Genomic DNA, 27,401 nt, shown 5'->3' with positions numbered 1-27,401 from the left:
ATAACATTAATTTTTCCAATCCAAAAGCATGTCTTTCCATTTTAAATCATCCTCAGTTTCCTTTATCAGTGTTTCATAGTTCTCAGCATGAGTCTTTCACCTCCTTGGTCAGGTTTGTTCCTAAGTATTTTTGTTTATTTTTTTGATGCGATCTTAAAAGGGATTTTTTTTTTTTTTTTTTTTTACTTTCCCTTTCCAATATGTCATTGTTAGTGTAAAGCAACAGGTTCCTGTATGTTGATATTGTATTCTGCTACCCTGCTGAATTTATGAGTTCTAGTAGTTTTTGTGTGGAGCCTTTAGGGCTTTCTGTATACAGTATCATGTCATCTGCATATAGTGACAATTTATCTCTTCCCTCGTAATCTGGATCTTTTATTTCTTTTTCTTGTCTGACTGCTGTGGCGAGGACTTCCAGTACTGTCTATGTTGAACAGAAATGGTGACAGCGGGCATCCTTGTCTTGTCCAGATTTTAGCGGGAAGGTGTCTGGTTTTTCAAACACTTCATGTGTAACTACTCTCTTGCCTGCATTATCTGGCAATTTCAGTATCTGCAGTTTCTGTGGTTTTATATCTGTTCTTTGTTGACTTTGTAGACCCCCCAGTCAATGAGACTCACCTTCCTGTGTACTTGGTGATTTCTGTAAGCTCATTGCTTTGATCTCATGATCAGGGACACTACAGGGTCTAAGTAGGAAAAATTTTCCTCCAAAGAGCTACCTGGGAGGCACAAACCTGGGCCTTGGCTTAGCATGGGAGCTCCAGGCTTAGCTTTCCATGTTACCTTGGCTCAAGTCAGCAGCCCAATAGCTGTGGTGCCTGAATGCACTCTGTGGGCAACTCTGCCCCTACAGGCTGCGCAACCCTGTAGCCTAAGCTCACACCATGAAAGAAACAAGGTGCCAACAAGAGCCCTAGAACTGAGCTACTATTTTGGAAGTCCCAGCCAGCTACAGGACCCAAATAATTCAGTCAGTAGTTAAACTAGAGCAGATAGTTCCCACAAAGTGGCACCAAACCACAGCTTGACTAGGACGGATTTGGGTCCTGTAGCTGGACCCCCAGGACTTGTGGCCAGGTGACTGCTCAGATTTGTCTTAGTCGTTACAGTAAACCTTCAATAACATGACCTCACTCAGTTTGTTACAGCAGTTTTATGATATGTACAGAGTATCATCCCCAACAAAGACACCTGTCGCTTTCTATCTGGCAAATAGCATGTGTAGGTATCTATAACACTGCCGTACTGTGATATGAAATATCGGATCATGAGCAGTGAGCTCACCTAGACTACTGTTTTACATACACTTTTTGTCTGATCTCCCAGCTACGAACTGGAAGGTCCTATGGGTGAGCACACTTCTCATGCTCTTCACAGTCCACTAGCGTGCCCTGACCTTTGCTTTGTACACATTTAATCCATCTGCGCAGGAATCCCCTCCCCTGGGTGTTCACCCCCGTTTTTCCCTTGCCCCAGTCTTGTTTACTGCCCCCCTGTGTCACTAGTTCCCTCTATATACTTCTGTTATTGGACTTTTACCTACAGTCCTTGAATGCAGCCATCACAGTGGCTTTGTGTTTCCTACAACAGTGGCGTAGAGCCTGGACAGCTAAGTGCTTAGGAAATGTCTGTTGGAAGTACAAACATCTTAAACTTGTTTTATCTTATACTACCTTCCTGAGCCTGAGAAGAGTTCTGTATACTCCGAAATGGCATGAAAACAAGTGAACCAGTACCTCCTCCTTCCGGCCAAGCCTATGGTCTCTCCTCTATGCCTGTCTTTCATAAACTCCCCTGCATATTTCATGTACTTATTTTTTTGTGGAGTGCACATCCTGTATCCGGGGCTGTGCTAAAATAATTTTAGCTGCAGGGGCTCATACTTTGATAAAAGACACAGACATAAGCATATAGCTTTGATACAGGGTAGAAAGTGATTCTTGACTCTTCAAAAGAGCTATGAAACTGAAAAAAAAACTCGAAAGAACCCCCAAAACCTACTGATACATGGATAAACCTCAAAAAACATTAAGCAAAGGGAAAAAGACATAAAAGAGTATAAATTATATCACTATTTATATAACGTTCTAGAACAAGCAGAACTACTATAGTGACAGAAACGAGATCACTGGTTGCCTCTCAGGATGAGGGGCTGACTTGAAGGGGCATAAGGAGACTTTCTGGGGTGATGGAAATAGTCTACATCTTCAGAGTGTGGTGGTTGTAAAGGTCAAAGCACATTGTACTGTTGAAACTCATAAAACCAAACACTTAAGGTTTATGTGTTCCACTGTATGTAAATTATACTTCAGGAAAAAAACCCAGTGCTGTGAAAATGAAATAAATTAACTTCCGAGGCACACGTTGCCATCACGTCTCCTTCCCCAAGGCTCCTCTTTCCTTTCCGGTGCTCCTGGCAAGGCGGTGGCAGACAAACTGCAGGCCTCCACGGGCAGGCTTGGAGACCAGCAAGACAGTTTTATCCTCTTCCTGTGGGGCGAAGTACACAAAGCTGGGGGAGTGGGCAAAAAGTGAAGGGTGTTGTACCCACACTCCAATCTTATTTACTCCATTTTCCACTCCATGTTCACCCCCCAACAGGCTCACTCCGTGCCGTGAACTCGCTGGTGCTGGATAAGATGAAAGCTCAGGCGGAAGGCCCTGCCACACCTGGCACAGTGGAAAGGCTTCTCCCCAGTGTGGATCCTCTGGTGCCGGAAGAAGCCCGACAGGGCCCTGAAGGCGCGGCCGCACTCGCTGCACTCGTAGGGCTTCTCCCCGGTGTGGATGCGCCGGTGCTCACTGAGGAAGGAGCTGCGGCTGAAGGCACGCCCACACTCCTGGCAGGCATAGGGCTTCTCCCCAGTGTGGACCCGCTGGTGCTGAATGAGGTTGGAGCTCTGGCTGAAGGCTTTCCCACACTCTTTGCACTCGTAAGGATTCTCTCCGTGGTGAATTCTCTGGTGCCGGACGACGTTTGAGCTATGGATGAAGGTTTTCCCGCACTCGCTGCACTCATACAGCCGCTCGCCAGTGTGAATTCTCTGGTGCTTAATGGCATCTGACCTCTGACTGAAGGACCTGCCACACTCAGCACATTCGTAGGGCTTCTCTCCCGTGTGGATTCTCTGGTGTCTAATGAGATTGAAGCTCTGGCTGAAGGCTTTCCCACACTCCTTACAAACGTAAGGCCTCTCCCCGTTGTGAATGCGCTGGTGCCTGACGACGTGGGAGCTGTGGATGAAGGCCTTCCCACAGTCGCTGCACTCGTAGGGTTTCTCCCCAGAGTGAATGCTCTGGTGTTTCACCACATCCGAATAGCATTTGAAGCTCCTGTCGCAGGTGCTGCATCGGTAAGGCCGTCCTTTCCAGTGGCCTCTCCTATCGGCTGTGGAGGCTGCATTCAGGGTGACCTCTGACCCGGACACACTGTCCTCATGGCCATTCTGCCCTCCAGTTTCCTCATAAACAACTGGTCCCCGAGGGGAACCTCTGGGCCTCTCTCCAGCTTCCTCATTCCCACAAGGGTCTGGAAACCGCAGTGTCCGGGGAGGCCCCCGTAACAGTCCTGGCACAGCTTGTCCACGGCGCCCCCCTTCTTCTAAGGTTGCCTGTCGTAGCATCAGCCCTGGGCTCCGAGCCCCTCGCTCAGCCACCAAAGCAGCGTAGCAGGAAGCTGGGCCACCACTCGGTGCCCGTGCTAGGAAAGCTGGAAAAGGGGGAGAGATGCACAGCTTAGAACTCTGCTGCCGACATGCAGACGGCACGGGAGAGCCACGTGGTGACAGGGAACAGTGAGACGCCAGGGGGCAGCAGAAACCCATTATCCCGCCTGTCCTCCTCCTGCCCAGCTCTCCTCCCCGACTTCTAACACCTGTGGTCACACGAATGGACAAGGGACTGGGGGAGAGCTAATCAGCAGGCTTCCCTGTGACTCCAGAAAAGGCCCAAGCCTCTAACCTCAGTCTGCCTGGTCTCACGAGTCGGGGGAGACAGACCCCCAGGCTCCGGTGACACCCTGGCACCGCCTCATGGGCTGGAATGCAGAGAGAAGTGGTTGGCAGCAGAGCAGGCACGTGTGGCCATGTTTGAAAACACTTCCGGTGTCACGGTGGGCAAGGGGCACTCCTGGCACCTAGTGGGGAAAAGCCAGGGAGGCTGCTCAACATCCTGGAATGCACAGGCTGCCCCCAACAGAGGCACCTCCAGCCCAAGTGCCCAGAAGTCTTCCCAGAAGGCAGAACCTGGGCTGCTAGACGTCCTAACCAAGAAGCTCAGTCCCCTGGCACAGATGCTGGTCACCACTCTGATACTGGGGCCCAGCCCTCAGCCTCACCTCCCTTCAGGCCGTACATCTCATAGTATGTGCTCAGGCCAGCAACCCAGACAGGGTGCTTTCTCTTTATTCCTTTTCTAAATGGGACGTTTTTAATAACCTGTTTTTTCCTCCACACACTGTGTATGGTGGCATTTGCTAAAATCTAGCCCCAAATTGTGAGACTGAAGAGTGCTGTCTGGGCCAGATCTGGTCAGGAGTAGGGTCTGACAAGGGAGGGACACAGTGGCCTGGAAGTACTGGGCCTGAAGGGTGGCTCCATGGCTGCACCTCTGGGTCATCCCCGACTCACACCCTGAGGGATGAGGTGCAGGGACACAGGGTGGCTGAACCACCCGACACGGGGGTTCTGTGACTTCCTGGGAGAGCAGTTCCAGGTGTGTTTGGGGGAGCCACGGTCACGTTCTCCCCAAGCTCCCACTGCTGAACCAGAACCTTAGGGTAGAGTATGATGGGGAAAAGCTTGAAATGGCGTGTGTCTTTGCCAAGGGAAGATGGCCTGGTGGTTAGCACAGGTCATGTGACAATTCAACAACATCGACAACAGGCAACTGAATATGAGCCCTCCCCCAAATGTGGCCTGAAATCTTCAGAACAGAGGGGCCTGGAGCCCGAGAGGGAGGTGGCCGGTGGGTGGGAGGCCAGCCAGATTGTCATCCACCACACACTTCCTGGTCACCAACCCTGAGCCTAGGCCAGTTGACGCTGCTGGGCCCTGGTGAGACAAAGCCAAGAATTAATACTCTTGTTCCTCAAAGCTGGAGGCATAACCCTCCCAGACTTCAGACAATACTACAAACCTACAGTAATCAGAACAGCATGGTACCTACCTAGGGAGACAAAAGACCTGTATGCAGAAAACTATAAGACACTGATGAAAGAAATTAAAGATGATACGAACAGATGGAGAGATATACCATGTTCTTGAATTGGAAGAATCAATACTGTGAAAATGACTATACTACCCAAAGCAATCTACAGATTGAATGCAATCCCTATCAAATCACCAATGGCATTTTTTACAGAACCAGAACAAAAAATCCTAAAATTTGTATGGAGACACAAAAGACCCCGAATAGCCAAAGCAGTCTTGAGGGAAAAAATCAGAGCTGGAGGAATCAGACTCTACTACAAATCTACAATAATCAAGAGACAGTATGGTACTGGCACAGAAACAGAAATATAGATCAATGGAACAGGATAGAAAGCCCAGAGATAAACCCACGCACCTATGGTCAGCTAATCTATGACAAAGGAGGCAAGGATATACAATGGAGAAAAAGTCTCTTCAATAAGTGGTGCTGGGAAAACTGGACAGCTACATGTAAAATAATGAAATTAGAACACTCCCTAACACCATACACGGAAATAAACTAAAAATGGATTAGAGACCTAAATGTAAGAAAGACCAGACACTATAAAACTCTTAGAGGAAGACATAGGAAGAACACTCTGACATAAATCACAGCAAGATCTTTTTTGATCCACCTCCTAGAGTAATGGAAATAAAAACAAAGATAAACAGATGGGACCTAATGAAACTTAAAAGATTTTGCAAAGCAAAGGAAACTACAAACAAGACGAAAAGACAACTCTCAAAATATTTGCAAATGAATCAACGGACAAAGGATTAATCTCCAAAATACATAAACAGCTCATGCAGCTCAATATTAAAAAAACAGCTGAATCCAAAAATGGGCAGAAGACCTAAATAGACATTTCTCCAAAGAAGACATACAGATGGCCAAGAAGCACATGAACAGCTGCTCAACATCACTATTAGAGAAATGCAAATCAAAACTACAATGAGGTATCACCTCACACCAGTCAGAATGGCCATCATCAAAAAATCTAGAAACAATAAATGCTGGAGAGGGTGTGGAGAAAAGGGAACCCTCTTGCACTGTTGGTGGGAATATAAATTGATACAGCCACTATGGAGAACAGTATGGAGGTTCCTTAAAAACTAAAAATAGAACTACCATATGACCCAGCAGTCCCACTACTGGGCACATACCCAGAGAAAACCATAATTCAAAAAGACACATGCACCCCAATGTTCACTGCAGCACTATTTACAATAGCCAGGTCATGGAAGCAACCTAAGTGCCCATCGACAGACAAATGGATAAAGAAGATGCGGCACATATATACAATGGAATATTACTCAGCCATAAAAAGGAGCGAAATTGGGTCATTTGTAGAGATGTGGATGGATCTAGAGACTGTCATACAGAGTGAAGTAAGTCAGAAAGAGAAAAACAAATATCGTATATTAACGCATGTATGTGGAACCTAGAAAAACGGTACAGATGAACCGGTTTGCAGGGCAGAAATAGAGACACAGATGTAGAGAACAAACGTATGGACCCAAGGGGGGAAAGCGGTGGTGGGAGTGCGTGGAGGGTTGTGGGATGAATTGGGAGATTGGAATTGACATGTATACACTGATGTGTATAAAATGGATAACTAGTAAGAACCTGCTGTATCAAAAAATACATAAAATTCAAAAAAACCCCACAAAAACCCAGCATGGTATTCGCACAAAAACAGACATATGGATCAATGGAACAGAACAGAGAGCCCAGAAATAAACACACACACCTATGGTCAATTAATCTTAGACAAAGGAGGCAAGAATACAATGGTGAAAAGACAGTCCCTTCAGCAAGTGGTGCTGAGAAAGCTGGAGAGCCACATGGAAGTCAATGAAGTTAGAACACTCCCTCACACTACACACAAAAATAAACTCAAAATGGCTTAAAGACTTAAACATAAGACAGGACACCATAAAACTCCTAGAAGAGAACATAGGCAAAACCTCTGACATAAATTGTAGCAATGTTTTCTTAGGTCAGTCTCCCAAAGCAAAAGAAAGAAAAGCAAAAATAAACAAATGGGACCTAATCAAACTTAAAAGCTTTTGCACAGCAAAGGAAACCATAAACAAAACAAAAAGACAACCTATGGAACGGGAGAAAATATTCACAAACATTGCGACTGACAAGGGCTTAATTTTCAAAATATACAAACAGCTTATCCAGCTCAATAACAAAAAAACAACTCAATCAAAAAAATGGGCAGAAGACCTAAACGGACATTTTCCCAAAGACATACAGATGGCCAACAGGCACATGAAAAGATGCTCAACATCGCTAATTATTAGAGAAATGCAAATCAAAACTACAATGAGGTACCACCTCACACTGGTCAAAATGACCATCACCAAAAAGTCTGCAAATAATAAATGCTGGAGAGGGTGTGGAGAAAAGGGAACCCTCCTACGCTGTTTGTGGGGATGTAAATTGGTGCGGCCACTATGGAGAACAGTATGGAGCTTCCTTAAAAAACTAAAAATAGAATTACCATATGACCCAGCAATCCCACTCCTGGGCATATATCCAGAAAAAACTCTAATTCAAAAGGATACATGCACCCCAGTGTTCAGAGCAGCACTATTAGCCAGGACACGGAAGCAACCTAAATGTCCATCAATAGATGAATAGATATGGCACATGTATATATAATGGAATACTACTCGGCCATAAAAAGAATGAAATAATGCCATTTGCAGCAACATGCAGCAACAGATTATCATATTAAGGGAAGTCAGTCAGACAAAGACAAATATCATATAATATCACTTATATGCGGAATCTAAAAAAATGATACAGGGGCTTCCCTGCTGGCACAGTGGTTAAGAATCCGCCTGCCAACGCAGGGGACACGGGTTCGAGCCCCTGGTCTGGGAAGATCACACATGCCGCGGAGCAACTAAGCCCGTGATCCACAACTACTGAGCCTGCACTCTAGAGCCCACGAGCCACAACTACTGAGCCCAAGTGCCACAACTATTGAAGCCTGCGTGCCTGGAGCCCGTGCTCCAAAACAAAGAGAAGCCACTGCAATGAGAAGCCCGCACGCTGCAAGGAAGAGTAACCCCTCTTCCCTGGTGATGCAGTGGTTGAGAGTCCGCCTGCCGATGCAGGGGACACGGGTTCGTGCCCCGGTCTGGGAAGATCCCACATGCCGTGGAGCGGCTGGGCCCGTGAGCCATGGCCGCTGGGCCTGCGCATCCAGAGCCTGTGCTCCGCAACGGGAGAGGCCACAACAGTGAGAGGTCCGCGTACCGCAAAAATAAATAAATAAAATTAAATTAAAAAAAATGATACAAATGAACTTATTTACAAAACAGAAACAGACACACAGAACACAAACTTATGTTTACCAAAGGGGAAAGGGAGCGGAGGGAGGCATAAATTAGGAGTTTGGGATCAGCAGCTACACACTGCTATATATAAAATAGGTAAGCAACAAGATCCTATTGTACAGCACAGGGAACTATATTTATTATCTTGTAATAACCTATAATGGAAAAGAACACGAAAAAGAACGTGTACATATAACTGAATCACTTTGCTGTACACCTGAAAGTAACACAACATGGTAACTCAACTATAATTCAAAAAATAAAATTCTTGTTCTCAGAGGTCTCCAGGTGGGGGGACCAGAGAAAGAGAGAGCAGGGTATAGAGTGTGTCCAGGAGAACAAAGGAGGGAGGGGCTGAGGGAGCACAGCAGGCATGGAGGTGGGGAGCTGTGATGGTTAGAAGCTGCCCAAGCCTAGTAACACCTCCAGAGTAGCAGCCAGGCAGATGGACTTGGGAGCCCCGATTCCTAAGCTGTCCCCACGTCCCTGACCCCAGGATGGCCCTCTGGGCCTGCCTGCCTCCCTCACCCGTGCACGTGTCCATCAGGGTAGCCCTCTCTGTGGCGTTCTGTGGACTCAGGCTGGGGCTTTGCTTACTGCTTCCTGCAGAAACACCAGGAGTAGGACACCTGCCTCGGAGAAAGAGAAAGAAAGGGGAGAAAATGACAGGGAGAGTGGGGGTGAGGTCAGAGTACCTTCAGAGAAGGGAGGGTCAGAGCCTGCCCAGAGGGCCCTGAAGGAGCCACCTCACTATAAATCAAGGTCTGAATAAGCAAACATCCCAGAAACTAGTGTTCCACGGGACACCCTCTGGGAACTGTCTAGGCCATGCTGGCTCCCCCACCCCTGCGCCCCAGCAGATTAGAAGCAGAGAGAAATGTGGCAGCACCTGTTACCTGCCCACTGTGGTCTCAGCTCCACCAGGAACCAACGAGCACCTTTCGTCAGTCCTCGGATGTGTGGAAAAATTTCTACGCATTTATATTTTTTCTTGATAATGACAAGAGATCTGAATATAAATATATGAAACCAAAAAAGTAACGATCTGAATGGTGCAATTTTGGATGGAGGAATGCTTTTGCTAAGCTTGCCACCAAAGGTAAAGTGTGACAGATTTAACTACACAAGGATATTTACTGTCAAAAACAAAAAGAAAAAAAAAAAAAGGGAGGGATATTTGCAACACAAAGATTCATATCCTCAATATCTAAAAACCCACTATATATACATGAAAAAGCACGAAAAAACTAGTTAAAGTTATGGACAGGTAACCAGCAGAAGAAAATAAACAAGTAGCTGGGACCTCCCTGGTGGTCCAGTGGTTAAGAAACCGCCTTCCAGTGCAGGGGACACGGGTTCCATCCCTGATCGGGGAACTAAGATCCCACATGCCACGGAGCAGCTAAGCCCGAGCGCCACAAGTACGGAGCCATGCACTCCGGAGCCCATGCGCCCGCAATTAGAAAAGCCCAGGCGCCACAACGAGGGAACCGCGTGCCTCAGCGGAAGTTCCCCCAAGCCACAACTGAGACCCGACGCAGCCTAAAATAAGTAACTATTAAAAAAAACCATAAGGCTTAAAAACAGTGGCACCTTATGAGCATATAGACAATTAGGGGAAACAGGCACCTTCATACACCGCTGGAAGAAGAAAAAGTGCACTGGACGGCGGGTAATTCGATGATTTACAAAGGCTTTAAAATTAAACTGTGATTTCACTTCAGGGAACTGTCTGAGGCTGTCCCGGGGCCTTCACACTGGTCGTCACAAAGGGCGGGGAAGGCTGTCCCCGGGGCCGTCACACGGCGGGAGTAGGGCCGCCCCCTCGCTTACGCTCCCCTCCCGGATGTGAGCCCTTTCGCAGGGAGAGCCCAGGACAGATAAGGGCCCCGTGCCCCGTAGGGACGGCCCGTCCTTGCGCCCATATTTCTGCTTCCCTCGCGGGCGCGGCCCACCGTCTGCCAAGCCCTGCCCAAGCCCCGGTCCGCCGCCACTTACCCGGAGCCCCCGCCGCCCGCCGGAAGCGCCGCCTCCCTCTCCCGGGCGGCTCGGGCACTTCCGGTGACGTTCTAGGGCGCCGGAGGACCCGCCCTCAGCTGCCCTGGAGGCCGCGGGGTGGGAGGTGGGTGGGCCTGCCTTCGCGAGTTATGCGCGGATTTCCTAGCTTCGCGTGCAAGACCCTCGGTTGCTGTCCGGCCACCTTCACACCGACTGCTCCCGCCCCTGCAGGGCTTCACTCCCCGCACCTCTGGGACGCCTCCCGGATCCCCGCCCCGGGCCGCGTGGCCTCCACCAGGTCCAGGCCTGAGGTCCGGGGAGTAAGCCGGGTTAAGCGACCTTGCTGACTGCGGAATGAGCGAATGCACGGACGCATGAAGTCAGCGCTCGTGGAGAAAGGGGGGAGGGGAGGGCGCCCCGAGCCTGCCCGGCCTGGGCGCCAGAGCCTCACAGCGGCTGGTCCTCCGCAGGGGGATCCCCCTCCTAAGCCAGGGGCAGCGCAGAAATCCCCCTCCTCCCGCGCGTCGGGCCGCCGCGCCACATTCTCCGGGTTTCCCTCCCCGCTGGTTTTCAGTGACCACACACTTAAGGGCTTGAAGCATCAAGCGTTTATGATCTCACGGCTTCCTTGTGTTGCACGAGTCCGGGCACAGCCTGGCCGGTCCTGGGCTGGAGTCTCTCCTAGGCTGCAGGCAAGGTGTTGGCCACGACTGGGGTCTCCCCTGGGGTCTCACGTGGCTGTGGGCAGGATTCAGTTCCCAGGGTCGGGAGTTCTCTGGGCTCCACACGTGACGTGGGGCTGCAGGCTTCCCACAGGAACGGTGGCCTTGGGGTCCTCTGCAGAGTGGGTACTCTTGTGTTTAATCCCGGCTGAGAAACCTTCACAGCGTCTGCCTTAAACACGTGTCGTGGGGCTTAGGCGACGAATGTCCTGTCCCCAGCCCATCACTGAGTTGTCTCTCCGTGCTCTGGGCACTTTCCTGTAGATGACTCCTGTGGTCTCTCCTCAGCCACCTCATTCTAACCTGCTTCCAGAAACCCCACAGCCCAGAGAGCCCTTGAAATGACTCCCTGCTCCCTGACAATGTCCCTCCGCAAGATTCTCCTTCTACGGACGTCTGCTGCTCTGGCACGCACCCCGGGTTCTTAGCCCAGACAGAAGCACGGGTGGAGACTGGCACCCTCACAGCTGGGCTGGGCCTTTGATGGTGGCCCAGTGCCCGGATGGCAGCAGGCCTTACCTCCATCAGCTTCCACCCACCTGTCCAGTGTCACCTCTTCCTCCAGCTCCCCCCAACTGTGAAACCATTCACCGCTCCCTGAACACGCCAGGCTCGTTCTCGCCTCCCTCTGAGCTTTGCCCATTCCCTTCCCTTTCCGCGTCACTGGACACAGGTCGCACCTCTCCAGCTGGAATCCTGCAACCACGTGTCCTCTGGGCGTCACGTGGAGGGACATGGTGTCCACGGGCTCTTCACTGGGTAGTGACCATTTTGATCACACGGTCAGTGTCCTCCGGTTTTTTGACCATGTGGGCACCATTTTCCCCTTGCAAGTAATAAATCATCTCGGGAGAAAAGAAAGGCTGAGGAACCGCTCCACACTATAGATTCCTCAGGAGACACAGTGACCACAGGCAGGCTAGGATCCCAGAATGGATGCTGGGTTGGAGGGAAAATGCCACGAGCACAACGAGAAGGCTTGCTTTGTTGAGCATTGTATCAATGTCCAATTACCTGGATTTGGTACCTGCACTGTGGTTTTGTAAGAGAATGTCATTGAATATAGGAAATACACACTAAAGGGTTATGGAACCAAGAGACATAATGGATGCAATCCATTCTAAAAAGATTCGGGGAAGAAATCTGTATAGATATAAAAAAACTAAAAGGTACATTTCTGCCATGTGGTGTGAACTAGTGTGATTTCTTTCTATGTTTCCCCATTTCCCAAATTTTCTATGACATATTCTGTTTATATAATAGGGAAAATGGGCTTTGTCAAAAGTTTTCTCAAAAAGTGAAATCTTGACAAACGGCAGTCATTGATGATCTTGTAGAACGTGGAGAAGGCCTGCTTTGTTTTTCAGCCCCAGAGCAGGTCACAAATTGCAAACTGAGTTTGTTTTCCGACGGTGCAGATGAGGCCGACGACCACACCCCAGGACGCAGGTGGCGAAAGGTTTTTTTCTCCAGATGTTCCCACGTGTCCCAGTTTCCTATCACGCACGTGTCGCTTCTACAACCAGGTGCCCGGAGGGAGCTTTCTTGTTCAGAGGCTACAACGACGGCTTCCTCATGGGACACGCACTGGCTTTTCTTTTCCGACAGGTTCAGGGGTGAATCTGGGGGCCTGTGGCTTGCTTCTGCTCAGGACCCCTTCCTTCTGGGAATGCTCCTCTCCCTCTCTCCCCCTAGATCACTCTGGAACCCCCACCACCCGCTTCTCCAGGAGCTGGGGCGAGTGAGGGCTCTGTACTCTGCAGCCCGGGCTGAGATGGTGTCAGACCTGGGGAAGGCCGGTCAGCGGTTGGAGCCCGGGGCCACATGGGGCCTGCAGAGATGAGAGGCAGGGAGGGGCCAGAGACCTCTCTGACAGCCTAGAAAATCCAGATTCCTGGGGGTCCTGAAGCAGCTCCTTAATCCTGCGTGCTGCCCGAGCCAGTGCCGAGGGGCTTCTGTCGCTTGCTTTGTTCATGTGGGACCACTCAGCTTCCAGGACCAGGCCCTGGCCAGTGCCCAGAGGGCCGGACAGGCTTCAGTGGTGCCAGGGCTGGGCCGGCACGAGGTGCGGAGGGCTGAACTCAGGCTGGCCTGAGGCCCCAAGCGCGCATGTGGTCTGTCCCTCCACTAACAGCCCCAGGGGGACGGTGCAGGTACCCCTCAGTCTGCCTGCTCCCAGCCACACTCTCCTTGAACAGCCCCACACTGTGTTCATCACCTCTTCTGATATTAACCCCCAGAGAGGCTGTGTTTCCAGAGGAAGGAGCTGGGACATGGAGAAGGCAATCACCACACCTCATTCAGTCAAGCCTGACTGCGCTGTGCTGACAGATGGGCACTGAATCTCCCCGCTGGAAGCCAGAGGTCCCTGTTCACCACTGGTCAGCGGCTCTGCTCTGCCCGTCTTCCTCCATCCAGGGCCAACAAAACAGGTGCCACTGGAATGCTGCTGCTGGTCGCTGCGGGTGCAGGACAGAAAGGTGGACGAAGCCCGCTGGGTCTTCCCAGTTCCCTTTTACTGCCCCGAGCAGCTGGGGCCTACAGTCCTGTCATGACGTAGGGGGAGGGATGAAGGGCCGAGCACAGTGGACAGGCCTTCCAGCGGGCGGCTGGGTGGCAGCAGCAGGGCCAGGAGGGGAAAAACCAGGTAGTCTGAACCCCCACCAACAGCCTAAACAGTTTTCTCTTTGGGACCAAAACCAGCTTCAGAATGCAAGAGCTGAAGCCGGAGTAGCCCTGAGCTTCCTCAGTACCTGCAACCTGCAACCCGCAACCTTCCCAACTCTGGACTCCCCGCCAACCCCGGGGCCCCTCTGGAGCCTCTCCCGCAATCCCGCCCAAACGGGGCTCCCCGCACCAGTCTCCTGCCAGCCCACCCTATGTGTTGAGGCTTTTCGCTGCAGAGCCATCAGTAAACGCTGAGTACATGCCCACCACGCACTGCATTTATTTGTAACAAATTATAAAAATCATAAAGCACACATACAAATTAAAACATCTTAAAAAGATGATCTAGGGACTTCCCAGGTAGTCCAGTCGTTAAGACTGCGCACTCCCAGTGCAGGGGGCCTAGGTTCGATCTTTGGTCAGGGAACTAGATCCTGCATGCCGCAACTAAGAGCCGGAAAGCCGCAACTAAAGATCTCCCGTGCAGAAACAAAAAGATCCCCCACGAGGCAACTAAGATCCCGTGTGCTGCAACTAAGACACGGCGCAGCCAAATAAGTAAATAAATAAATAAATATTTAAAAAATGATCCAAAAACTAGAAATAAGCTTGCCGACGCATCACAAGGGAAAACCTCCAGTATCCTGAGGGCTACCCTTAGCAAAAGCAACACTCCGAAAACGCCAGCCCGACTTCCGCTCCTGAACCTTCGCTCCCACAAGCCACGAGGCATTCCAGGGGACTCACCTGAGCGCAGGCATCCGGAGAGCCACTGCGGCCACTTCCCACGAACGTTATCCATGTCCGGGCCTGTGCTCTAGCCTCTTCTTTCAGCACCATAACCAGAGAAAACACCCACTAGTCTCAACTAAGCTCGTAGCCCAAAACTCTTGAATGGTCTTCTGCTCCTGCTCTCCCAGGATCAGGCGCCCCCTTGCGGCGCCCCGCCCCTGCGGCGCCCCGCCCCTGCGGCGCCCCGCCCCTGCGGCGCCCCGCCCCTGCGGCGCCCCGCCCCTGCGGCGCCCCGCCCCTGCGGCGCCCCGCCCCTGCGGCGCCCCGCCCCTGCGGCGCCCCGCCCCTGCGGCGCCCCGCCCCTGCGGCGCCCCGCCCCTGCGGCGCCCCGCCCCTGCGGCGCCCCGCCCCTGCGGCGCCCCGCCCCTGCGGCGCCCCGCCCCTGCGGCGCCCCGCCCCTGCGGCGCCCCGCCCCTGCGGCGCCCCGCCCCTGCGGCGCCCCGCCCCTGCGGCGCCCCGCCCCTGCGGCGCCCCGCCCCTTGCGGCGCCCCGCCCCTTGCGGCGCCCCGCCCCTGCGGCGCCCCGCCCCTTGCGGCGCCCCGCCCCTTGCGGCGCCCCGCCCCTTGCGGCGCCCCGCCCCTTGCGGCGCCCCGCCCCTTGCGGCGCCCCGCCCTTGCGGCGCTCCCTGGCCTCAGAGTGCAAAGTGCTCGCTGCCAAGTGCCGGTTAACCCCGTGCATTTCTATGAAAGGGACAAGACAGTTTCGGGTCGGGGATAAGTACCCGTAGTACAAGCCCGCAAATATTTCGTTCAGGACCAGCTCGTACATGTGTTTTGGGCATATTAATCCTAGTTCGCACTTGTTTCCCTGGGCGGCCCTGGGGCGGTGAGGGCTGGGGGAGGGTGCGGGCGAGGGGGCGAGCGCCGGCATCTTAACTGGGGTGCAGGGGCCACCTTCAGCGATGGTCCGCGTGCTGTTCTCCCCGCGCCCCTAGCAGCGCGCGGCAGGCATCCATAGCGTCCACAGCGCCCTCCAGTGGCTTGTCCCCGGTGTGGACCCGCTGGTGCTGAACGAGGCTGGAGCTCTGGCTGAAGGCCTGACCGCACTGCTGACACGCAAGGGGCTTCTCGCTGTTGTGGAACCGCAGGTGCTCGTGAAGTGAGAGCTCTGCACGAAGGCCTTCCCGCAGTGGCCGCACGCGTAGGGCTTCTCGCCGGTGTGGACCCGCTGGTGCTTCACCAGGTCCGACCTGCGGCGGAAAGCCCCCCCACACTTGCGGCACTGGGGAGGCTTTTCCCTGCTTGGAGGCTGCCACTGCTCCAGGATGTGGGCCCCTCACGGGGAGGCCTCGGGGCGCACGGCCCGGTGCAGTGCTGCTTCGCCCGCCGGGGCTCCCCACGCCTGCTGGATTCTGAGTGGCTCCTCCAGCTGAGTCGCAGCTACCCGGGCTCCCTCCTGCGCGGTCTTCCTGGCGGGTCACCAGGCTGGCGGTCATGGTTCCTCTCTTCCTCGGGACTTGCCTGGTGTACGCAGGCCTTGTGTGGCAGCCCTGCTCGCCCCTGTGAACCCCGATGGCTTCTGCACGGCCCGGCAGGTCCCTGGACCTGTGGCCCGGGCCTTAGAACCTTTGTCCCCGGGACACCCTGCGGTTCTGCCCCGGAATCTGCTCCTCACTCTGAACTCCGTCCTCATGGTCTGAAACCAGAAAGGGAGGCAGCAAATGACACCAGACTCTGAACCAGAGCATGGAGAGACTTCGGCAAAGGCCGCATTCATTTAAATCAGCGGGGCGGGAACAAGGAAATTAGGCCCTCTGTCTGGGATGGGCTTATGCAGGGATCAAAGTCAGGGAGCGGAAGGGTGTTAGAAGGACACAAAGTCCCAAAACACTCTTAAAGAAAAACAAATCTGGGAGCACTCTTAACCACTTCCAGTTTGGTGCTCTCTGATTCCAAACGATTTTTGCTCAAATAAACTCTTAAAGTTAAGACAAAATTTAAAAAAAAGAAAAGAATTCTGTTAAAACCTGTCTTACTTGAGGACTAGCCTTCCATTTCCCCTGAGATCCGGGGCCTCGCTGATCCCTGTGGCAAGGCAGCAGCGCTGGGGGGGGGGGGGGGGCGCTGGGAACAGCCCGAGGAGGCTGCACACTGAATGACAGATGTTAAGGTCAGGACCTGTGGCCCAAGGGACAAAGACCGGGGCTCGAGAGGGGTGTTCCATGTCCCTGGGTCCCCGCCTCCGGAAGAGGAGAGCCTGGCCCGGTCCCCTCGGCAGGCAGAGTGGGGGGTGAGGTCACAGCGGGTGACAGCGCTGCCATCGGTGAGATGAGGATTCGTGCTGATCCGTGGAGAGGTCCTGGGGAAAACACACCCCAGCTGTGCAGATGGGGCCGTGCCCAGAGCCAGATGCTCTCCCCAAGGGCACATTGGCCTGGACTTAGCAAGGTCCACCTGGACACTCCAGGATGAGCTTCTCTGAAAGGGAAACCCGGGCTTTCCCGGGATTTTCAAATCTTCCAGCGGACTCCCTAAAATAAGGAGTGGGAGAAGCATGGTTTGGGAACCTGGCCTGTGGCCGTCCAGGCCCTGGGCCCAGCAGGCCGGGGGCGCCCTCCTCGCGCACGGACGAAGCTCGGGCGCCGGGGGTCGAGGCCGCCGGCCATGGTTCCGAGAGCGGCGGGGGGCGCGTGGGGCTGGTTGTGCTGACGGCGGGAGGGAAGGCCTGAGGGAGCCGGGCGCGACGCCGCATCCCCCGCCGGCCCGGCTGCAGGGCCCAGCGACCAGCACCGCGGGGCCTCTCACCCACCGCTCCCCGGGCCCCGGCGGGAGAGCCGGAAGCGCGCGCCGCGCCCACAGGGAGCCCCGCCCCGCGCCGCCGGCACTTCCGGGAGCTCTAGGAAGCTCAGGGGACCCTCTCGGGGGTCCCCGCGGGGGGACTCGCCCAGGGGAGCGGCCGGGGGGAGGGCTCCTGGGGCGGAGTCCCGGGTTGAGGCTCGGGGGACCCGGAGAGCCTCAGGGCCGTGGACCTGCGCCCGGAGGCGTGCGCGCGTCCCTGGAGCTGTCCGAGGTGCTGGGCTGCACCGCCGATGGGGCCTCGGAGAAGTCGGCGAGGCAGAGACCTTGGGAGGGAAAGAGCAAGGGTACCCGGCGTGTAGGGCCAGGAAGGCCGTAGGAAGGGCTCTGGGGAGGAATGACGCACGCTGGCTTGGACCATTGCTAAGGCAAGTCCACAAACCCTGCGACCAGCTGAGGGAACTGAGTGCTTAGAAAAGAAGCGCAGCGGGGAGATGGACCCTGGCCTGACCACTGCCTTCAGATCCTGAGGGTTCTCCCTACCAGTGAGTGCAGCCAGGCTACGACAGGCCCAGAGGGCAGAGCTGGGAGCAGCTGGCGGTGAGAGGGCAGAGCTGTCCAGCAGTTCGGGTTGCCTCTCCAGGTGGTGTCTGAGTGGGGCTTGGACCACTGCCTATGCGGGTGCACCTGCTTTGAGGGACTAGATGATACCGGAGGTTCCCAAGCCTGGCACACTGTCAACTTCACTGGGGGTGTCAGAACTAAATCCGGATTCCCTGGCTCCACCCCAGGCCTATTGAATCTGTCTTCCCTGGTGTGGGGCCTGGGAATCTGTGTTTTTCAGCAAACTCTGCCCCCAGGAGGAGCCTCTGATACTCATTCCTCAGGGGTCTGGGTCCGGCATAATCCCTCCTTCAGCTCAGAGACCCCTGTCAGAGACCTCTGAAGAACAGTTTGTCTCACTTTCCCTAGTGGAGTTGGAAAAGTCCTGCCAGATCTGATTTAGCCTGCAGCCTTGGGTTTAAAAGATAAAGTCAGGGGATCTGACCATTGATACACTTGGGTGACCCCAGTGACTGTTTAACCATGCAGCAGTGCCCAGGCCACCACCGTGCTGCGCACCGAGGACAGAGTTGGGTGTGACGTGCTGTGTGGAAAAGCAGCCTCCTAGATGGGGACATGCACAGCCCAGAGCAGGTGCTCAAAAAGGGTTTACTGAATGAATGGGATGGAAATAAATAAGTGTAATAAACTATCATGAGGGAGGATGTGTATTTTCCAGGTGGGAAGTGCTTCTGGCCTGTGCTCTGCTGGTTCTTCACACAACGATCTAATTTAGCGCTCACAGAACCTTGTGACGTATTCCATAGAATCACTATCGCCAAGTTACCGATGCAGCTTAGAGAGGATACGGACCTTGCCCAGGTGGCATAGAAATGAGTGGCAGAGCTGGGCTACAAAGTAGAGTGAATGTCCTTAGAAGCTGGATGTGGGGAGAGCCTGCCTTCCTGCCCACCTGCTTTGGGGCACACGGCACAAGGCAGATGAGTCCATAGACCACGTCTTGGCTTCCACCCCTGGGCCATCATTAATCTGGGGTCTCTCAAAGTCCGAAACCCTTGGGATACTGAGGTAGCCCAATATGGAATGTTGCATAGCAACTGAAAAAGACAAGTGCGTGGACAATACTGGTATTGAAAACGTGTGCAGAGGACCTTATGGTTCTGTTTGCTCATCCCAGCATCCTGCAGCCAGCCATGGGTGTGACCTTGAATCAGGCTGAATGACAATCTCTGGACCACCTCCCTCATTACAGCCCTTGGCCCAGGGATGGACAGCGAGTGCACGAGAGCCCAGAAGGAACCAGCAGAGCCCTTCCCTGGGACGCCTCCCTTACCGTTCTAGTGGCGAAAATAGATACGAATGGGTCTGGGGCGGCTTTGAGCTCTGCTCTGCGTCATGGGGAGAGAGCACATCCACATCAGGAGGAATGAGGCCAACCCTATGGCATTGAGTACAATCTTATCCTTGCTTGAGATGGTTAATTCTATGTGTCAACTGGACTGGGCCACAGGGCGTCTAGATATTTGGCCAAACGTTATTCTGAGTGAGATCAACATCTGAGGCAGCAGCCTGGGTAAAGCAGGTTGTTCTCCCTAACGTGCGCGGGCCCCAGCCAATCAGCCGAACGACTGGATAGGACAAAAAGACAAAGTAATACGGAACTCCTGTCTGACTGCTGAGCTGGGGCGTCAGTCTCACTCTACCTTTGGACTTGGACTGAAACACTGGCTTTCCTTGGGTCCTGGGCCTGCCGGTTTTCAGACTGGAACTATGCCATTGGCGCTCCTGGGTCTCCGGCATCCTGACTGCAGGTCTCAGAACTTCTCAGCCTCCATAATCTCGTGAGCCAATTCCTAAGAATATCTACCTACCTATCTACCTATCTCTCCAATTGAGTCTGTTTCTCTGGAGAGCCCTAATACATCTTTTTCTTTTTCCTAATTAGAAAACAAATTTGGAGACTAATAGCTTGTCCAACCTTACACTTCAGTGTAGAGTTGGGCTTTAAGTTTCAAAGTTGATTCTCTTAACCATCATGCCACACTGCTTATATCATGTAAAAATAAAACCCCTTGTATCCAACTGAAAAGTGTCCACATTTAGGCCCAGCTTTGTCGTTATTTCCCGACTCACAGGCACACGCAGCCCGCTCCACACTGCACAGAGCCCAAGATGGATTGTCAGCTCCTGGACCCTCTTCCCTGTGCGGGGCCCTGGGAGCTCCTCACAGGGCCACCTTTCTTTAGGGCTCAAGCTCCTATAGGGCTTTTATTTACTTCTAGGGCCGAAAGGAGATACTGCCCCTACACAAGTGACCACTTCCTGGGCTCTGAAACGCACAGGGACCGCTTTCCTGGTGCCTCACTCCGTCTCCCTCAATGTTCTTTTACACTCGCCGTGGCCGGCCCTGGCCCCAGGTGGCTTTCTGCTGAGGCTGTCCATCAACAGTGTTCCTGACCTGTCCCTGGTTGTCGACAGAGCCTTTCCAGGAGCCCCTTTTATGGGTTTTTGCTGTCTGCCTGGTGGCGTGCAAAGGATTCTATGGCCATCCTCCCAGTCACCCTGTGTGGTGCCAACAGATGGCTGTCCCCATTTCCAGAGGAGGAAACAGGCTCTGTGAGGGACAGTAAGTGCCTGGGCTGGCATCAGGGCAACCCTAACCCTGGTCTCCCGGAGACCAGTGGGTCACTTCAGGGAACAGCATGAGGCTGGCTGGAGCCGAGGACACGGGCCCGGGTGGGAGGGAGCGCAGCCCATGGGGTTGGAGATAACAGGGTCAGCGGGAGGCGAGGGACAGTGGCCGCTGAGCTAGAGACACTCGCAACCAGGGCTGGACAGAGGCTCCAGAGCAGGCCGGGGCACAGAGCTGGAACCGGAGGATGACGATGGCGGGGGAGAAGGGGCGTGACGTCTGTGCCTGACACGAGGCAGGAGGACAGTGCAGAGACTCCGGGCTGTACCCACGTCCCAGGAGCGGTCAGGGGTCGAGAACTATAACGTCCTGTGCAGCCAGATACTGATAAACCTGCGCAGCCACAACGGGCAGAGAAGATGCCCTGAGGAGTCCTTGTCTAGGTCCTGCCGGGCGTTCCAGGTTCCTGGGAAGTGCTGAATGCATCAGATGGAACCCTCGAGAAAGAACCGGTCCCAAGCCGGCAAATGCAAATGCCATTCAGCCCATCTCGGCGGGCCGCATGCGACAAGGGCGGACACAGAGCCTTTGCTGAGCGTTTACCTCCTGGCACCGAGGAGCTGCAGCTGGAGGCGGTTGATTCCACGCTCCCCTCCTCTGGGCAGCCTTCCTAGCTTGCACGTCTGCTGCTCAGTGGCCTGGGAGCTCCCGCCCTGTCCCTGTCCCGTCACCGAGGGTCTGCCGGGCCACCTCCAGGACAGTCTAGGACAGTGTGGAGGACCGCCGGGCTCTGCTCTGGGGCTGCCCGCTAAGTCCGGTTGTGGTGCAGGTATCCGAGTCCAGCCTTGGTGCTGAGGCTGCAGGATGAGCCTTCTGGAGCACAGGCTGAGCCACCGCTCCCCGGAAAGCCCTGGGGGCTCTGCTCGCCCGCTCCGCGGCCTGGCTGCCCAAGGTGGACGCTTCACGATACCCAATAGCCACGTGGTATTAGGGGACAGGGGGCTGGGGAGAAGGCGGATGTCCCTCGTCTTCCAGGGTGTCAGTGCACGACTCAATGGGGTGTTCTGACCCTCGTGGGGGAGTCCAAAGCGCTTGATGGCCTCGGGGCCCTGCGAGTGTAGCCTGGAGAGGCGGGGCAGCCCAACCACAGGGCTCTCCATTGGGGTCGCTGGGAAAGAGGATGTGGGGGCGAGGCGGAGTTATACCCTGGAGAGGGGGCCGGGCAACTCCTCCGTGTGTGGTGCAGGCGGCAGGGGTGGGGGTCCCAAAGCTGTCCAGGAAGGAGCAGGCAGGAAGGCAGACAGAAGGCGCCCCCACCCAGCTGGGCTCTCCCCTTTACCACAGGGGCTGGGGAGCTACAGGGCAGTCATGGCAGATCTGAAGCCGGCTACAGCCAATGCCCAGCTGCAGTCGCCTAGACCTGTCAAGCGGGGAACCCCCTGGGGCCCCGGCTTCCTGGGGCTGGAGGCAGCTATGAAGGCTGGGCAGGGCCACCTTCCACTGAAGCCCGCTGGCCTCAGGCAGCCACCAGTAGGTGCAGAGGCAGGGTGAGAAGGCAAACAGAGCAGATCCGAGGGCTTGCTGCAGAGAGGACATGCTACACACATTCTCCCAGATGCATGAGGAAACCAAACCGCCAGAGACTACAGCCCAGGTGGAGAGCGGGCAGCCCGGGCCCCCACACCCCGATCTGGAAACCACCCGTCCTGGGGTGCCTGACCCCGCCCTGGCTATGGCTCTGGTAAGTCACGACGCCCGCAGGCCTCGGTCGCTAGGGCACGCGGTGGGCTCTGCCGAGAGGAGCCCTCAGGGATGGGGGGCAGCCACGTGGCCTTCCTCCCGCGTCCATCAAGTACACAGACTTTATTCGGGACACGCACGAGATGCCGTCTGCGCCAGCCAGGAGGCGCGAAGGCAGGAGCCCTCCGCGGGAACTCGCCTCGACCTCAGGCTGCTGACGCGCGGCCCCGCGCCCGCTACTCCCGGTAGTGCACCCTCTGGTGCTGGATGAGCTGGGAGCTCTGGCCGAAGGCTTTGCCGCAGGCGCCGCAGGCGAAGGGCTTCTCGCCCGTGTGGGTCCGCAGGTGCCGGAAGAAGTGCGAGCGGCCGCGGAAGGCCTTGCCGCAGTCGGGGCACTCGTAGGGCTTCTCGCCCGTGTGGATGCGCTGGTGCTCGATGAGCACCGAGCTCCAGATGAAGGCCTTACCGCACTGGCTACAGGCGTACGGCTTCTCGCCCGTGTGCAGCCGCTGGTGCCGCACCAGGTTGGAGCTCTGGCTGAAGGCCTGGCCGCACTCGCCGCACTCGTACGGCTTCTCGCCGTTGTGGATGCGCAGGTGCTGCGTGAAGTGCGAGCTGTGGCTGAAGGCGCGGCCGCACTGGCCGCACTCGTAGGGCTTCTCGCCCGTGTGGATGCGGTGGTGCTGGATGAAGCCCGACCAGCCGCGGAAGCGCTTGCCGCACTCGTGGCAGGCGTAGGGCTTCTCGCCCGTGTGGATGCGCTGGTGCTTCAGCAGCAGCGAGTTGTACTGGAAGCTCTTCCCGCAGGCCTCACACCTGTGCGGCTTCCCGCCCCGCGGGCCGCTCTGCCGGGCCCCGAGGCCCGAGCCCCGGCCGACGCTGCCCGCCAGCTCGTCGGCGCGCCCCGGGCCGCCCTCTGTCCCCGAGGCTCCCTGCAGCCCGAGCGGCCCACGCCAGGTGCCTCTCTTCTGGGGGCGGGGCCCTAACGGCCGCTCCAGGCTGCACTCCCGCCCCAAGCTGTCCCCACACCTGGGTCTATGGGGAAGGCTCCTCAGAAGGGTCCTGAGCACCCCCGTGTCCTGGTCCACCTCATCTTCAGGATTGTGCGGCTGGGGAGACGACGGGGCCCGCTCGCGCTCCAACTCGGGATCTGAGAAACGGGAGAGGCGGAGAGCACTCAGCCGCCCACCCGGCTGTCCGTCTGCGGGGACCCCCGCCCCGTTCCAGATGACGGCACCAGGGTGAGAACACACAGGGTGCGTGCGCATGCGGAGGGGGGCAGCCTGACAGGAGATTCAGACTCAGAGCCAAGCAGAAAAGCCTCTGATCCCGAGGACGCTGCCCACACGGCCCCGGAGCTGCTCCACGGACCCCCAGAGGACACCCCAAGGGCTCCTCTAGGGGAGAGAGGCGGGGGGTGGGGTGGGGAGGGAGAGAAACGAGGAGCTGAGGGCCTGGATGAGCGAAGCCCCAGGGGAAGGGGGTGGGGACCAGAGCTCGATTTAGGGGACAAGTGGAGGCCAAGGGCAGTACACAGGGGTGCCAGGACGACTCCCCAGTTGCTGGCCAGTGTTGCCAAGTCGGACACTCTAGCCAGACAGGCAGGTGGATATGGGGGTCTGCGCTGCTCTCACAGCCTAGAAAGTGTCAGCAACAAGACCGACTGAACGGGGGGGAGGGGCTGTGGGGGACAGAAGTGAGCGCTGAGCCAGGGACAAGTGGGGCCTCGGGGCCTGGCAGCGGTGGTGGGCGGTGCACAGAGCCTGGAGTGCAGCAGCCGCAGGTAAACGCGCTTCTGGGCGGGGCCCCGCGGCAGGTTCCGCTTGCTCACCTGGCCAGCAGGTGTCTCTGCCAGCCTGGACCTCCTCCACGTCCCGGAGACCCTCCTCCTGTGGTGGCTGGGAGAGCACCTCAGGGCTGCAGCCGGGGAAGCCTGAGGGTCACAGCGGGGCTGGGGCTCATCTCCCCCTCCTCTAGAATGGGTTGTACCCCCCAACACACCTCCTTGCCCTCTGGAGGCTCGCTGAGTGGGACAGAACACATCTACCTGGGCCCTCGTCCTGGCTACCAAGAGCTGATTTGTGTCCTCGACTGTGAGGGGAGTGAAGCCAGGCCTCCTGTGGGACATGGGGCAGGGAAGGGACCCCGGACTCCCTGATGGCTGCGTGTGAGCAGGGTCCAGGGGCACCACACACCGCAGGGCTTGGACATCCTCCCTGACCAGTTGTCGGCTATTTCCACACCTGGACACCCCCAGATCCTGCCGGGGGGTGGAGCAAGGCTGATGGCTCCATCCCTGCAGTTCCCTGGGGGTCCCCACCCAAACCAGCTTGCCCAGAACTCTGGAGACCATTTTCCTGGCGTGGGATCAAAGGCTCGGAGAGGGAGATAAGGTGACTGTCTCCTCTCACACAGGCCTGGCCATCGAGGCTTCTTTTTTTGCACCCCTCATCCCCTAAAGAAACATACTCCAAGGGACTGTCCTCTAGGGAGCCACTGCTCACAGAGCTCGACCCCTAGCCTCAAGCACTGCTGCCCGAGTCCCGACCCAAGCACCAGGGTGCAGGAGCCCCAGTGCCCAGTGAGCTGCCTGCCCGCAGTGACGGTGCAGGGAGGCAAGTACCATGTTGATGGCCGTGGAGGTGAAGCTGGGCCTCGTGGTGGTGGCAGGCTCCAGGTGTCTCCGGTGACTCGAAAGTGACAGTGGACAGGACATGAGAGGGCTCCTGACTGTCCCCCAGGGCTGCCATCTTCCCCCAAGGCCTGCTGGAGGAGTGCACACCTGGGAGCCGGGGAAACGAAAACCACGGCGAGATGAGGGGGTCAGAGGGATGTGCGGGGTGGGGCCGATCAGCCGCTGGTGAGCTGGAGGCTCCTCCCCCGGGGGAGGGACTAAACGCCAAGAGGTAACCTGTGGGGCCCACAGTGCGAGGCCACCGGGGCCCCTGGTGTGTTAGTTCTACCATGTGCACAGCACCAGCTCACCCACACGAACTGAACCCAAGCTCTCCCCCCAGCAATGCCTGCAATGTCCTCCCAACCCAAGGCCTTGCCCATGGAGAGAAGCAAGCTGGTTCTCCCAGAAAAACCTCCCCCATCACAGCTGTGGGCCGCTGGCCCTGGGGAGAGCAAAAAACTGAACTTTGCCTGCCGGAGCAGGAATGTCCTAGGTTAAATCTTAACGAGACATTTCCAGAGAGGAAAACCCTCAGAGGCCGCAGGCTGGGACCCCTCACATCCCAGCCCCGCCCAGGGTGCTCCGAGCCTCCTCTGGGGTCAGATACTTTTCTTTAGTCTGGTTTGCAGGAATAGCTTGGTCTAAAATGAGGATTTTTCTTTCACACTTCCATGAAGTAGGAGGCCTTATCTGGGAGTGAAAAGGGGCAGGGGAAGGACGAAAGGTAATGTACATCCAATAACGGTGCAGGCAGTACCTGCTTCAAGGAAGCAGGGAGGCAGACGCCACAGGGCTCCTCACCAGTGGGGGCCTCCTGGGTCAGCCCCCGACCTCAGCCCCTAAAGATGGGAAGGATCACCCACAGCCAGGTAAGTGGACACATGGTGGGTCTGCAGTCCTGACATCTGGGTATGCCACATTTTAAATATCTGGGAAAGGGCACGGTCACCCCTAGCCGGGCTCTGAGGGGAGGTGGCGGTCACGAAGGGACGCCAGTGCAAACGTCTACGCTGCTGCAACAGGCTGAAGGCGGAGGGGACACAAACGGCACCGGCCCAGGAGCAAACCCTCCTCCACCCCGCCTCCCAGGTTGGAGCCTGTGCGCCGCCGGAAAGAGCCCGAACTCGGGGCGCTTGGCAGCGGAGAGCAGGGTGCCCCGGCTGAGTCCGGCCACGGACCTCGGGCCAGGGGCAGCTCTGAGCCTCTTTTCCATCTGCAAAGTGGGCATCACCACAGCTCCCGTCACTGGGGTTCCGGGCGCGTGGGGAGGCGCCCCGCAAACGGACACCCGCGATCGTCAGGGGCCAGTGTGCCCCCTGCGTCCCGCCACCCGCGCCCCCCACGCCCGGCCGAGGCCAAGGTCTCGGCGGCTGCGGGGACAACGCGCGAGCGCGGGCTGGGCCGAGGGTGCCCCGCAGCCGCCACCACCGCCGCCCGGCGCCCACTCACCTTCCGATCGGGAGGTGGCCGCCAGCCCGCCCGCCGGCCGGAAGTGCTCCCGCGCCCCGCCCGCCCGGCCTCGCGCACTTCCGGGACGCTCTAGGTCCCCGGCGGACCGGTGCCTTGGTGACCTCGGGGGCTATGGGCGGGGCAAGAGGACACCTCGGGGTTCAGGCAGGAGGGAGACGGGGAGATGGCAGGGGAGAGGAGGGGGGTTGTGATGGAAATGCACACAACCTAATTCTCCTTGGATGTGTCCTCCCCGATGGTGGACAGCGGTGGCCGTGGGCCGGACTTTCACCCTTTCTCGTCTTCAGTCTGTCCCGCTGGTTCAGTTTCAGAGGGATGGGGGCAGCCTTCTGTTTCCCATGAGGGTGGACAGACCTGAGGGGTTCTAATTACTCCCATGGAGACTTTTAGCCAATCACCATTTTTCTTCCCACCTCTGCCCCACTGTCAGGGTTACCCGCGCCCCCATCCCCAGGCCCTGCCAGCATTCTCAGCCTGGACGTGCACCTTGTCAAGTGTGTAGGCTTCTGCCGAAAGCTGCTTTTCCTCATTTTCCAGCTTTTGAAACCTCCAGCCGACAGCGCTTACTCTTCTCTCTCCGGCCTCGTGAATCTTCTCTTTGGCCCTTCGCCTAAGTCACGGATCTAACTCGGGTCCCCACCCTCAGCATCCTGGGCTCTTTAGGACGCTGAACAGCTTCCCTGCCCCCCGCAACTGACAACAGTAGCTCCCCTCAGTTGGGACAACCAAAAAAATGTCCCCAGGTGTTGCCAACGTCCCCTCCTGAGGGCAGAATCGCCCCTCGTGAGAACATCTGCTCTAACAGAGGCAAAGTGAGCAGGGGCACAGAGGGAAGGACTGACAGAGCGCGTCACA

At 56.2% G+C, this 27,401-nt stretch overlaps 2 protein-coding genes across 2 annotated transcripts; both read right to left on the bottom strand.

Moving 5' to 3' along the window:
- Positions 1 to 2,060: 2,060 nt before the first annotated feature.
- ZNF696 (zinc finger protein 696) lies at positions 2,061 to 12,005 on the bottom strand. Its single transcript, XM_032609589.1, has 5 exons — positions 11,789 to 12,005; positions 10,796 to 10,853; positions 10,548 to 10,604; positions 9,078 to 9,178; positions 2,061 to 3,712 (listed from the first exon to the last, which is right to left on the bottom strand). The coding sequence occupies exons 1-5, from the start codon at positions 12,003 to 12,005 to the stop codon at positions 2,607 to 2,609; spliced, it is 1,539 nt and encodes a 512-aa protein (XP_032465480.1). The 3' UTR covers positions 2,061 to 2,606.
- Positions 12,006 to 18,721: 6,716 nt separating this feature from the next.
- GLI4 (GLI family zinc finger 4) lies at positions 18,722 to 26,573 on the bottom strand. Its single transcript, XM_032610082.1, has 4 exons — positions 26,526 to 26,573; positions 25,023 to 25,181; positions 24,231 to 24,332; positions 18,722 to 23,549 (listed from the first exon to the last, which is right to left on the bottom strand). Exons 2-4 carry the CDS (start codon positions 25,147 to 25,149, stop codon positions 22,636 to 22,638), a joined length of 1,143 nt encoding a protein of 380 aa, XP_032465973.1. The 5' UTR covers positions 25,150 to 25,181; positions 26,526 to 26,573; the 3' UTR covers positions 18,722 to 22,635.
- Positions 26,574 to 27,401: the final 828 nt, after the last annotated feature.

Source organism: Phocoena sinus, chromosome 17 (assembly GCF_008692025.1).
Source record: "Phocoena sinus isolate mPhoSin1 chromosome 17, mPhoSin1.pri, whole genome shotgun sequence".
Classification (NCBI taxonomy): Eukaryota; Metazoa; Chordata; class Mammalia; order Artiodactyla; family Phocoenidae; genus Phocoena; species Phocoena sinus.
The sequence above is the reverse complement of the archived record's forward strand: the minus strand, read 5'-3'. Positions and strand labels throughout refer to the sequence as shown.

What these genes read in the sequence shown, in the direction of transcription:
- ZNF696 (XM_032609589.1), bottom strand. Translation starts at nt 12,005, where the DNA reads ATGTCCCTCCACGTGACGCCCAGAGGACACGTGGTTGCAGGATTCCAG. An exon ending in GCGGGCGGCGGGGGCTCCGG is followed by an intron (nt 9,179 to 10,547) that starts GTAAGTGGCGGC and finishes TCTCCGAGGCAG; the next exon opens with GTGTCCTACTCCTGGTGTTT. An exon ending in CCTGATGGACACGTGCACGG is followed by an intron (nt 3,713 to 9,077) that starts GTGAGGGAGGCA and finishes CCCCTTTTCCAG; the next exon opens with CTTTCCTAGCACGGGCACCG.
- GLI4 (XM_032610082.1), bottom strand. Translation starts at nt 25,149, where the DNA reads ATGGCAGCCCTGGGGGACAGTCAGGAGCCCTCTCATGTCCTGTCCACT. An exon ending in CCTCCACGGCCATCAACATG is followed by an intron (nt 24,333 to 25,022) that starts GTACTTGCCTCC and finishes TGTGACCCTCAG; the next exon opens with GCTTCCCCGGCTGCAGCCCT. An exon ending in CAGAGACACCTGCTGGCCAG is followed by an intron (nt 23,550 to 24,230) that starts GTGAGCAAGCGG and finishes CCCGTTTCTCAG; the next exon opens with ATCCCGAGTTGGAGCGCGAG.